Source organism: Euwallacea similis, chromosome 5 (assembly GCF_039881205.1).
Source record: "Euwallacea similis isolate ESF13 chromosome 5, ESF131.1, whole genome shotgun sequence".
Lineage (NCBI taxonomy): Eukaryota > Metazoa > Arthropoda > Insecta > Coleoptera > Curculionidae > Euwallacea > Euwallacea similis.
The window spans coordinates 6818260-6832122 of record NC_089613.1 but is presented as its reverse complement, the minus strand read 5'-3'; the positions used below and the strand labels follow the sequence as shown (position 1 = coordinate 6832122).

Sequence of the window (13863 nt, the reverse complement as noted above, 5' to 3'; positions counted from 1 at the left end):
ATATAAAAAAACAAGAAATAAAAGAAATTCTAAATAACGCATCTCATCCAAAAAATCATAATTTTATTGTGTATTAAGGAAATAATGTCTCCTAGTAACCACTTTTTGGAACTAATGATCTATATAGATCGGATTGACTTCTATCAGCTAACTTTCAACCAATCAAATTCGTTGAAAATTAACTCCTAAAGATCATTTCAATGTAAAACTATCTTTTCGAAAACGTCCTATAGTGTTGTTACGTGACCGGGAAAGTAGTTATCGCCAAGTCAAAACTCTTGGGGGGTCATTGAAATTCCACCTCAAAGGTTACCAGCTATAATCACGTCGCATTCTAACACGTTCCTCTAGAATCATTATATATCAAAAATCTTTCAATCTATTATAAATATGATTGATATCGACGTACGTTGATACGTAGATGTATCGATTCATCAAAACATCACTAATTTAGGAATATGGCAGTCAAATTTAAAATATCTATCTGCAATGAGAAGAAGAGACAAAAAAAAGCTAAGTCTGTCAGGGTTATGTGTACGTGCGTTTACCGATTGAGATGTCGATAATAGTGTAGCGTGCACCTGGAGTGAACGAGTTCGTACTGCATTATAGTTCTCGGTGGACACACAGGAAGGATCAGTATTGAACCCGAGAGAGAAACTGATCCAATAAATTAAATACGCGCTTTTCCTACTAAACCGCTTTATTTTGCACAGAGTTGAGATTTGTACTAATTATCCTAACTTGGTATCACTAATACTAAAGGTAATGTTGTGGTATTTTACTTCGAGAGAGCTCAGAGCACAGAGGGAGCAGGAGAGAAAGAGATTTTTCGGGATTGTTTTCCTTTTTAAAGGGAATGACCCCGTTCGATCTGTCCGCTCCGAGAACCTGCACCGACAAGTGATACTATCAGGAAAGTCTCATTTAATGGGTGACAGCGGAGGACGAACAGAAAAGATTGTTAGCCTTTAAAAAGGAAAACAACCCTTAAAAAATCTCTCTTTGCCCTAAACTTTCTCGAGATAAAGTACTACATCACCTTCAGTATTAGTGATACCAAGCTGTGATAATTAGTGTAAACCTTAACTTTGTGCAAAATAAAGCGGTTTAGTAGGAAAAGCGCGCATTTAATGTATTGGATCAGTTTCTCTGTCGGGTTGAATACTGATCGTTCCTGTGTGTCCACCGAGAACTATAATGCAGTACGAACTCGTTCACTCCAGGTGCACGCTACACTATTACTGACATCTCAATCGATAAACGCACGCAGACATAACCCCGACAAGTTGATTTTCAGCCAGTAGGATTGATTGCCAATTAGCTGATAGAGAGCCATCCAATCTAGAACAGTGTTCTTGAAGCTTATTAGGCCTATTAAAATTGAAAATTAAAAATTAATATATTATAGATATTGTAGATATTATATTTATGTTATTATTTTGTACCAAAACTTGATTAAAATGAGTGTGCCGTTACCAACAGGAGTTGGAGATTTAGGAAACATTGACGGCGATCAGATTAAAACGGTAAATGGCCGAGAGTTTTAAGATATAAATTTCTAACCTCAATTTTCTCTGTTCCAATTCCAGTTCAAAGATTTTCTAATTTCCTATAACAAATTAACTGAAATGTGTTTCACAGACTGCGTGTCTGACTTTACTTCAAGGAATGTAAAGCATGGAGAGGTAAGTCATTCTATTAACCTTTGGGCTGCAATATTCCCATACAGAACCAAGCAACTAAACACAAAAAAAATTGTTGCAAATATTTAAAATCAGCATGTAGATTTAAAAAGTCATTAGCTTTTTGTAGAGCTCTATAATCTTTTTATGACTTTCATAATCTGAATGATCATCTAATAATTTTCTGACAATAACCATAAAATGTTCCTTATAAGGGGACTCACATAGTGTCAATAATTTAAAAAATATCAAAAAAAGAATTATATTTTTGAAATTCCAAAAATGTTTCAATGAATTCAATGTAGGTGTTAATTAATAGATAGTCTTGTCTATTCCAGGATACATGTTCCTTAAACTGCCTAGAAAAGTTTCTAAAAGTTAACCAAAGGATATCGCAGAGATTCCAGGAATTCCAAATGTTAGCCAATGAAAATATTTTAGCAGCCTCAAAACAAGGTTCATGAAAGTAAATAAAACTCATGTTGTAGTAATGTGTTCAACAAACTTGTTATTTAATCATTTTTTAGATTTGTTACTCAAATACTTTTAATTTATTGAGATGCAATGATTAAATAAATTTTAGTGCTTGTTTAAAGTAATTAATTACAACAGTCATGAGATTCCTAAAACTAATTAAATTTGAGTTACTGCTTATAATAGAGACAATTACCTAAAATACATACAATAAATAAAGAATTTAGCTAATACGAAAAGTGCTGACTAACTAGTGCAGCAATACCTTCGCTGGTTAGAAATAGATCCACTTAGTTCTTGCTCCTCATTTTCTCTACTTAGCTTAACAACATCGTCAGTGATCAGGGGAAACTGCAAGGCCTGGTGGTTCTTCAGTGCAACATTTGATAATCTCAACATTGCTTCATCTAAGGAGGAATGACTAAGAATCTCTTTAACAAAGCTATGTGCATGCCTTACCTATTTGGATATTATTTTTAGCAGAAGTGATAAACCAAGCAATTATGTTGTGTGCTATACAAAATTCATTGATATCCAGAGGTATGGTTTGTGTAGTAATGTCACCTTTATTTGCTAATAGGATTGTTGGGATTGGTTGGCCACCTGGCAGTGATACTTTTTTTCGCAAATCCAATATCCACTAAAACTTTTGCGTTAATTCCAATAAATATTAGGTTTTCATCAGGTTTTTGTTCCTACCTTTTCAATTGACTTAAATGTATCTGGTCTGGTCAAATCAAATACCAGAGCTGCACCAACCCTAAACGTAAAAATATTTTAGTTATGTGGCTTAATATAAGTAACTTAATATAGTATAATATAAGTACTTAATTAAGTGCTTGCAATAAGGAGTAATACATACGAGTGCCTATAAAAGATTCCAGTAAGAGACCCAAATCTCTCATGACCGGCTATATCCCACATATGTAAGTTAATTCTAGTTTCTTCATCCCATTCTAGAGTTTTTACAGCAAAGTCGGCCCCAATGGTTACTTTATATGACGAGGAAAATTCACCTAAAAGGGGCATTTTAAAAGCGCTACCTTAACAAATTAATTATCATTAAGAGATAATTAATGTATTGTAAGTAATAATGCTCTGAATTGAAATACATGGTGATTTTGAAGTTGAAGTCTTCCTTCTACTAGGAAGTAAAGGTATAAAATAGATTGTTTTCCGTTGATATTTTTCCGAAATATGTGCCAAAACTAACGACATTTTTTGGGTGGACTTGGGCTGCCAGGGCTCCTATTTTAAACTTAGTCCACGTTTGAACCTTGTTTCCGTTGAACGAAACATATGAAGATGTGTCTTACTCTGTTTTGACAGCATTACTTTGTTCTTCATTCTCTGATTGCATTGTATTACATTCTTGTATCCAAAGTGTATCTGAGTATTTTATGATATAAATGACAAGTTATTGGATTTACTAAAGTAGAATTCTAAGAATGTAGTATTTATTGATGACCAAAGAATGTTAAGGATCCTTCCAGGAAATTTATTGATTTTCTGGAGTGAAACTCAAAGAATGCGGGATATATTGATTTTCAAATAGAAACTTGCGACCTAGTTTTTTAATGATTAAATACAGTGTAGCTATCAAAATTTCTACTTCTTGTAATTGTTATTAAGTACCTACTTGTTAAGCAACACGGCGTATGATGAAGTTCAGCTCTACAATTATATCATACTTTACGTATTACATTAATTTTAATGTTGTTATAAATGTTAAAAAACTTAAATTGTGCCTGTGTAATTTAATACACGCAATAGGGAAACTGAATAACAATAGGTAAGCTGATATGAAGTATAATAAAACTACTTACCATCGGTATATCGATTGATAATTGAGGTTTTTCCTGGAACGAATATACGTTCTTAATAATAGCTTATTCTACGAACTTCCTTACTAAAACTCACCCACTCCAAAATCTCCAATCACCACCAATTTGAAATTAAGTTCCTTCTTGTGTAAATTAGCAATTCTTAATTTATCACTGAGCGTAATCAGTCTCTCTTTACTGATTCCTCCGTTTCCCGTGTCAGCTGACTTATCCACCGCAGTCATTGCAATTTATGCACTGATTAACACCTGAAATTCACACGTGAATTGCGGTAAGCGTCCGGCCACCAAACCTTTATTATTCTTAAGCAGACAGGTAATTAAACTTCGATGTGTATGTTTTAGATTTAAGTGGTTTAATGCGGAGATTTGTCAGGTAAGTAATGAATTTGGTGGTGGTTCAGAGATAACATACACCTGACTTATCTGTGATTACGTAGAATGATTCGCGCCAAGCCGCGAAATAAACATTTGTAAACCTTGAAACAAAACACGCGTTGAGTTAATCAGGGCCATCTATGGTGCAGTAGATTTTATGGAAATGCGTACACGCGATCGATTTAATGAGCGACATCTATCGTGCAGTAGATTTTACGAAAATGCATCCTTAAAATCGATGTTCTTACGAATATTTGACGATTACGTGAACTTTTCCCTGCAAAGTTCGGTTGTGGTTATATGTAGTACTCGCCCGAAGAAATCGCTGCTAATCTGATAACTGTTGGTCTTCTTTACCAACCTAAATTTAAATTGTGTCAACTTGAAACTTGAAATTTATTTTAGGGAACAAATCAATAGATTAGTGCTTACGATAGGCGGAAGAGGTCTTTTCAGACGATATGCTAGATTTAGGGTGTTCATTTTTATGGCTTAACTATGAGAATCTCGGCAATCATGAAAGGTACAAGGACGATTAAATTGGGGCAAAGTTGCGCAATTTGGAGTTCAATAATTTTCCAAATTTGAGGAATTCCGATGGCTTTCAGAGGTATTAGAAAAAAACTGAAATTTTGGAGAAAAATTTATTTATAATTTATTTTTCACTCACCAAAGCAACATCACTGGAAGTATTTTTCTTTTTATTAAAATTTTTCGAGTGAAAAAAAACTTTGTTATATCAACCAAGTGATGTGAAATATGTTAAATTGTTGCCAATGGGTCTAATGCTTCTATTCGAAAATTACTTAGCTTAAAGAGCGTCACTGATTGCGTTCAGAAACTATCACTACAATCATCCAGAATGTTTAAATTATCTTACTGATAAAAATTATTTGTGATGATGTTCTATATCAAATGGCAAAATAATATAAAAGAAGTTCTGCTTAAACAATCGCAAAAAAACAGTGTTGGGATTTGCTATTTTTACCAGTAAAATTTGGATATACACAACAGAAGATTTTTTTTCTCGAGGTATGATATTTCGATACCTTCTATACACTACATTTGTTTTAAAACATCGTCATAAAACGTCATTTATTATTTGCGCCGCTGACCAGGATTCGAGCCACTGTACTATTCCAGGTAAATTCGAAAACTTCACATCATTTTTAGCGTGGCCCAAAGATCCTCGATATAATGTAACCGCGAAAGCGAATATTCAATTATTTTCAACATGACGTTACAAAGCCACCTTCGGCAAAAATGTCAAAATGATTTTGTGCCAACAGGTGCGTTTCCTCTTATTGGTTTAGGATTTTAGAAAAATGATATACAGGACGGTCCCTAAGGCTGCTCCGATATTTAAGGAGTTAATTCTCTATATTGTACTAAAACGAAAATGTTATATAAACGTATGTCCTAAAATGAGTCGTTTCCGAGATACAGGGTGTCCGGAAATTAGAGGTAAATATTTTAAGGGATGATTGTATGACCAAAAATATATAGAAAACCTCATATAAACATAAGTCGACAAATGGACCCTAAGGGAGCTAGACCCTTTTAAAAGGTGAACCCTGAATATGATTTTTTATCGATATATTCGAAACGGTTTGAGGTAAAGTTATGAAATTTGAACTGTTAACTCAGATTTTTATGATAAATTAAAACACTTAAACGAAATTTAAAAATCTTATATAGATGTGTGTTAAACAGGGCCGGCTTAGGCCATTTTAAGCCCTAACTTTTTTTATTGTAATTTTTCCTACATTTTGACTACATAAATTGAAAAAGCATGGTTTTCTAGATTAAAAAGGTACTTTTTGTCGACTTCGAAATAAGGCCTCGTTTTCGAGAAATATCGATTTTAAATAGTATGTGCAATGTGTCATGTAACGTGAAAAATTAATTAATTAAATTAATTAAGTAAATAATAATTTATTTATTTATTTTATTTTATAAAAATGTCTCAAAATGATCTCCTTCTAGTTCCAAACATAAATTAATTCTTTTTAAAAAGTTTTTTTTTTCACGTTACATGACACTTTACATATGCTATTTAAAATCGATATTACTCGAAAACGAGGCCTTATTTCGAAGTCGACAAAAAGTACCTTTTTAATCTAGAAAACCATTCTTTTTCAGTTCATGTAGTCAAAATGTAGGAAAAGTTAGAATCACAAAAGTTAGGGCTTAAAATAGATTAAGCCGGCCCTGTTTAACACACATCTAAACTAGATTTTTAAATGTCGTTTAAGTTTTGTAATTTACTATAAAAATCCGAGTTAACTTTCAAAATTTCATAACTTTACTTCAAACTGTTTAGAATATATCGATAAAAAACCATTTTCAGGCTTCACCTTTTAAAAGGGTCTAGCTCTCTTAGGGTCCATTTGCCGACCTATGCTTATATGAGGTTTCCTACATATTTTTGGTCATACAATCATCCCTTGAAATATTTACCTCTAATTTCCGGACACCCTGTATAAGGTGTTAAATATTAATAATCATAAAACATTTTTCTTCACATTTTCGAAATGGCACAAAATATTTTATTCAAACTTAGTATACGCCCATAGTAGTTCAACCAGTGCATTTCCTTTGTATTTAAAGAAAAATGCTCTAATCATAGACATGCATAAGGGTTTCCATGTTAATTCTTATAGGGAAATGGGGGATACGCCACTATTATGTTCCAAATTAGATACATTTTTTAAATGACCGATTCAAATTACACCAAAAATTTCTCTAGCATTTTTTTGATACGATAAGTCGTTTTGAGCAAAAAAATAAAATAAACCCCATAGAAAATTTATGCCAAAAATAATAACAAATTTGTTAAAGAGATAAAGTTGGCCACGCAAAACAAATGAAGTGTTACGCACGTACTCCGTTGTCATTTTTACAATTTCGTGTCGCTTTTAATCGTGATCCGCGATTTCAAAAGTTTTTTAAGCCAACGTCTTAGTCAAATTGTGCTCATAAGAATTTTTGCCTACATTAACGAATCAAAAGATGGCATAAATGCATTTTGCCTCTGGCCTTACTAATGGTAATACAGCTGAAGCGCGTCATATTTATCAGGAAAAATCCTCTCAACAATACACCGTGTACAAAAATGTTTGTTAGAATTAATTAACGGTTTTGCAAAACTAAAACTTTGGCAAATAGTTTTAATATTGGTGGGAAACTTAAAACAGTGAGAACACCAGAACTAGAAAAAAACCGTTTTTAATAAAACAACTGTTCATCTTGAAATAAGTACTAGAAAAATTGGTGTTACATTAAATATCAGTCATCAAACAGCCTTAAGAATTTTCAAAGTTGACCAGTTATATCCAAATCACATACAGAGGGTGCAATCATTACTTCCAGTTGATTGTATTATATTTAACGATAACATTTTTGTCAACGGCTAAATCAGACAATAAAAGAAAATTTGCTGTTTATTAGATTTACTCTTTTTACCGATGAGGTATACTTTTTCTGAAATTCTATTCAAAATTTTCACAACAACCATATACAGGGTGTTTCAGAATAGTATGTCATAAATTTAAGGGGTGATTCTATGATTGATTTTGAGAAAAAAGTTTATATGAACCTAGGTCCGTTTTCGCTTTCTGCCTGAAATATAGGGCCTTAAAGTTTGCTATATTTTTTTGTTTTTTTTTAATAAGCCCGGACTTACACTAAATATTTTTATCAAACTTGGTGGGCGTAAGTAGGTTAGTGTAGAAACACGTCTTTTAAGACAAAAATGAAATTTTAAATTTAAACAGTGGCGCCCCAAAGGCCATGACCCTGGTTATTTTTTGTGAAAAATATACTACGCCACTGATTTTTCAAAAAATAAAAATCGTTTTCTTAATTCTAGTTCTTTTTATTATAAAAATGATCTCTTAAATTTTCTTTGTAACATCAAATGTTTTGATGCAAAAAAATTGAAATAAAATATGTATTTGTAATTTCTTACTTTGTTGAAAACCGGATTTTAAAATTATCTAGTAGGCTGACTTTAAGGGGTAATAATTTGTTGGTTATTTAGTTTGACAGTTCTCGCAAGGGTTCTCGCTTTTTTTCTTAAATTGCATTCACATTTATTGTTATTTTCAAAATAAAACGGTTAATTTTACTAATACGGACTTGGCAAATATCCATTTAATTTATAGCCTTACTGATGGCAGCGCAGTAGAAGCTGCCCGATTATATCAAGAACGCTTCCCAAATAGAGTCACGCCAGATAGACGTACATTCTCCGACGTCCATAGGAGATTAAGGGAAACTGGTACTTTTAAACCTAACAACCATTGAAAAGGTGTCCCTCGAACTGTTCGAACTCCAGAAACCGAAAAAGCAGTTACAAATTTAGTAGAAGAAAATCCTGAATTGAGTACTAGAAAAATAGGAAATCAATTGAATATTTCGCATGTTCTGGTATGGAAAATTCTACACACTTTTTTATTGTATCCGTATCATATTAAGCACGTCCAAGTTTTACTTCCTTGTGATTTTCCTATGAGAACTAGTTTCTGCCAATGACTTTTGCAGAAGATTGCACTATATCCTCTATTCAGTAATGAAATAATGTTTACTGACGAAGCTAGCTTTTCAAGAAATTCTATCAGAAATTTTCACAATAATCACTATTGGAGGAAAAACCGCACGCAATTAAGAAATCCCATCATCAAGTGCAATTTTCAGTTAATGTATGGGCTGGAATAATTGCTGATCACTTGATTGGGCCATTTTTTCTGTCAAATAGATTAAACGGTAATACTTACAGTCGATTTCTAAAAGATGACTTGCCCTTATTACTTGAAGAAATTCCGCTTTTAACGAGAAGCAGAATATGGTTCATGCATGACGGTGCACCACCTCATTTCAGTGTTGAAGCAAGAGAACATTTAAATAGTTCATTTAACAACCGGTGAATAGGTCGTGGTGGACCACAATCATGGCCTCCTCGGTCTCTTGATTTAAACAGTTTGGACTTTTTCCTATGAGATCATCTTAAAACTCTGGTTTACAGCACTCCAATAGATAGTGTGGAAGATCTAAGAAATCGCATAATAGTTTCTTGTAACACTATTAGAAATACTCCAGGAATTTTTCAAAGAGTGCGAGATAATATGAGAAAAAGGGTTGAGACATGTATCCTTGCAGGCGGAGGACATTTTCAGCAACTCATTTAATTTTTTTTGTCTGAATGATTGTTATAAATTGCTATAAATTATGTATTATTATAACTAATTTGGTCGTTATTATAACATAAAATGTAAACTAATCCGTTTGTTGTTTGAAAACATTTTGATGCTACAAAGAAAATTCAAGAAACCATTTTTGTAACAAAAAGAACTAGAATTAATAAAATTATTATTTTTTTTTTTAAATCAGCGGTGTAACATATTTTTCACAAAAAATAACAAGGGTCATGGCCTTGTGGGCAAACTCTGTTTAAATTTAAAAATTCGTTTTTGTCTTAAAAAATTTTCTACTTCTAAGAGTTTCTACACCTAACTTACGCTCACCAAGTTTGATAAAAATATTTAGTGTAAATCCGGACTTATTAAAAAAAATATATATATATAGCAAACTTTAAGGCCCTATATTTCAGGCAGAAAGCGAAAACAGACCCAGGTTCATATAAACTTTTTTCTCAAAATCAATCATAAAATCACCCCTTAAATTTATGACATACTATTTTGAAACACCCTGCTGTATAGCTGAAGAAAATTTACGCTATGGTAGAAATTCATCACCACCATCAGTTTTCCGTAAATATCTGGGCTAGCATTATCGGAGATTTCTTTATTGGACTATTTTTCTTCCACCACGACTTGACGAAAACACCTATCTTCATTTTATTGAATATGAACTGCTAATCTTGCTTGAAGATGTGCCGATCTTGATCAAAATCACTTATTTATGCATGATGGGTCTCCAGCCCATTTCAGTCTCATAGCTAGGGAATATCTGGATCGCAAATATCCAGGTCACTGGGTAGGTCGAGGAACAGTAGACCAAAATCATTCATGACCACCCAGATCCTCGGAATTGAATCCTTTAGATTATTTTCTATGGGAACATTTAAAAACATTAGTTTACTCTACACCAGTCAATACTGTAAAGCATCTAAGACATCGTATAGTGGAGTCGTGTGAGGTAATTCGCAATATCCCTGGTAGTTTTAAACGTGAGAAAAAGGATAAACGCTTGCATTATGGTATATGATAATCATTTTCAACAACTGCTATAATGTACCCAATTTGGAAAATATCACCATTCCCCTATAAGACCTCCATTCTCCTATAACAATTAACATGGTAACCCTTACGCACATCTATGATTACAGCATTTTTCTGTAAATAGAAAGGAAATACACTAGTTGAACTACTGTGAACGTATACTAAGTTTGAATAAAATATCTTGCGCTATTTTGAAAATATGAAGTAAAATATTTTATGTTTGTTAACATTTAATACTCTATATCTCGGAAACGACTCATTTTAGGACATATGTTTATATAACATTTTCGTCTTAGAACAATATAGAGAATCAGCTCGTTAAATATCAGAGCACCCTTAGAGATTGCCCTGTATAGTGGATGTGTCGGTAAGTTTATGCCGCGCATTTCAACCACCCACCCAATTTTGTAAATTGTAAATAGAATTGGAATAGTCTCATAGTTTCTGACTTATCAGTTTAAAATTGTTCCTAAAGGGGTATGATAAATTCATAAAAAATATCTGTTCCAAGCTCGTTGATAGGTGACGTCGCGAGTGTCTTATAGAATCCAATTCCCCCTTCCCCCCGGAACAATTTGAAGCTTGTAAATGAAAAATTATGGCATTTATTCCAAATCTAGAGAATTAAAAAATACTGATAATAATTTACCCATCAGCACGCTATACTCGTTGGTATCAATGTTTCTAGGACACTTTATATGTATCTTGTTCTTTTCTTCATACGACATTATTGAGTGAATTGGCCCCAGTTCCACTATCGATATATTATGAACGTGGTCCATTTTTTTGCAACAATAATTATGCATTTAATTATTGTAGGTAACGGACCGCCAGTATGCCAAAAAGCGAGATCGAATATTAGCCATGATGAGAAAACTCTATATAATCTTTAGCTTGGTACGAACAGGGCCGGTTTTAGCAAGTTTGACGCTCGGGGCGAAATTTTTAATTAGCACTCCCCTTGCGCGACAGAAAGTCCACCACCCTGACCCCCCATCCCTCCTCATAAAGCACGTTCTGCGTATGGGACCATACCGTTTATACGAGTTTTTTCATTTAGTACGAAAAATAATTTATTATTTTTTGTCAATTCTTTTCTCACTGGGGCAAATAATATGGTTTGTAGTGTAGTTATATGTTTATAGGAACTTTTCTCCTTAAAATCGTCAACAGATTCACTATCTGAATTTTTTATATATCATTATGAAACACTCTGTCTAAATTTACAGGCCAATTTAACTTTTGTTGGTTCGTGTTAAAGCACCTAGTGATTTTTTGTGGAATCTAAATATCGAAGGACGAGCTTTATTGCGACCATAAAAGTGACTGGCCCTTCATGCTCCTTAAACATCCTTACGGCTTAAAGGAATTGGCACCGTCATGAAGTAAGGTTTTGTATATTTTCAGTTAACTTCCTTCTATAGTCGGTCACGTTTTTAGCTGAAATTAAATTCGTTTGTCCAAATTAGATCCTATAAGAAAATTAACAATTACCAGAATAGTTACCTAAAGAATCAGTTTCATCTTTAAAGTGTGTCGTGCGAGTGAAGTTGAAGCAAAGAAGAAAAGCATAATTTGTCTATAGATTTATATAGTTACCGACATGGAAACGTGGAAAAAAATGTGTATCTGGATGTCGATGATCATTTTTGTAAGTATTTTTCGTGGTTTTACCTTATTCTTACAGATCAGTTCGACCAGCACAGATCTCTGTCATCAGGTATTACTTGATGACTTTAATAAGAATTTCAATTTCCAGAGAAGTTGGCAATCCATTATTGCAATGCCAATTTTAACACTAAAAATATACAGTTCTTCGTCTCCATAGTCGTAAATCAACTCACAAAGTGAGTACAGATTTGCGGTTTACGTGGAGGCTGAGACCTATCCCCATGATATAGTCAAAAGAGTCTTGGAAGAAAACTAGGCCCTAAAAGAGATTTTTGGCAAAGATGAGGCAAAACAGTCAAATAATCCTTTCCCAACAAAAAAAGTATCTGCAATCCGATTTATAGGTTATTTATTATTTAGCGTACATATGTATGTCTAATTCCCTACAGTCACATGCCCGATAAGACTTTCCTGGCCGGCGGTTTTCCTTGGGGACAGAGGGGTGGTGATTAAAAATTTCGTACAGAGCACCAGACTTCCTAAGGCCGGCTCTGCTCTTGATCATTGTATTACGCAACCCAAAAGCGTGCATAATTAATATTACCTACATTAATATCATACATCATTATTGTTCCTTTGAGGAAAGACATTAATCTGCAATTAAGCATCGTGCTAATTCTACGAATATCGCGGAACCCCTTTTAACTTAACGATAACCACAACAATATCTTTAGACGATTTCGAATAATTACAAGTAACTGAATGTTCAGAATTGCTGTTAACTCACTGCTAAAAAAGCGCCTAAAGCAAGACAGGCTTTGGCAAATGATTATTATTTATGATCATGTTTCTTACAGGTTCAAAATTGCGTTGGACAAAGGGCTTTTAGAGGGCAAAACATATTTTTCCCAGATTCCCTGCTAAGTGATCGCATGGACGTTATTTCCAGGAGTCCCAAATGCGCTAGAGACCTGCCCTATTGTGAAGAGGCGGAGGCTTATCCTTACTCTCACATCAAAAGGGTTCTTTAGCGAAATCTGGCGTTAAGGTCTTTGTTCGGGACAGATGAGGTGAGCATAAAGGTTATAATAACAATAAAAAAATAATATAATAACAACAATATAAGGTTGGCTAAAATGATTTTTTTAGACTCCTACGGAAATAACAAATAGGTGGGATGATGAGGACGAGACGTTCGTCTGTCGTTCAATCAAAAAAACGATCTTCCCAAAAATGGGCGAGACGAATAATGGCAAATGGAAGTTCATCATCAATCAGGATGATGAAAATGGCTTCGTGCAGGGGATTCAGGTGGAATTATGCAGAAAGTTAGTGGCAACTACTACGTTTCGATACTCAACTAATACACTTGATTTTAGTCCGGACAAACCATGTGATATTCCTGGCAGCCTGTCTATGGATTTCGGCTACAGTACATCCTGTCGTCAGAAATATGTCTACAGGAGATTGTTTACATTAGACAACACCGGAGAACCTGTATCAGACTCCTTTAAAATGCCTTCCGCTTGTTGTTGCACCTACAAGCAGAGTTACGAATTTATGAGCAGACTCGGGAAGGGCATTAGTGCTGCAACCCACCAAACCCACCACTCAACATCATAGACTTCTA

The 13863-nt window shown here is 33.7% G+C and overlaps 2 protein-coding genes and 1 pseudogene across 2 annotated transcripts; 2 read left to right on the top strand and 1 right to left on the bottom strand.

Moving 5' to 3' along the window:
- Window positions 1-1370: 1370 nt before the first annotated feature.
- On the top strand, window positions 1371-2280 carry Tim9a (translocase of inner membrane 9). The gene is made up of 3 exons (XM_066390307.1): window positions 1371-1529; window positions 1593-1688; window positions 2024-2280. The coding sequence occupies exons 1-3, from the start codon at window positions 1464-1466 to the stop codon at window positions 2147-2149; spliced, it is 288 nt and encodes a 95-aa protein (XP_066246404.1). The 5' UTR covers window positions 1371-1463; the 3' UTR covers window positions 2150-2280.
- A 98-nt stretch (window positions 2281-2378) lies between these two features.
- On the bottom strand, window positions 2379-4390 carry LOC136409027 (ras-related protein Rab-38-like). The gene is made up of 6 exons (XM_066390302.1): window positions 4080-4390; window positions 3986-4018; window positions 3022-3175; window positions 2859-2919; window positions 2619-2799; window positions 2379-2566 (listed from the first exon to the last, which is right to left on the bottom strand). The coding sequence occupies exons 1-6, from the start codon at window positions 4225-4227 to the stop codon at window positions 2406-2408; spliced, it is 738 nt and encodes a 245-aa protein (XP_066246399.1). The 5' UTR covers window positions 4228-4390; the 3' UTR covers window positions 2379-2405.
- A 5912-nt stretch (window positions 4391-10302) lies between these two features.
- LOC136409054 (protein spaetzle-like) lies at window positions 10303-13863 on the top strand (annotated as a pseudogene).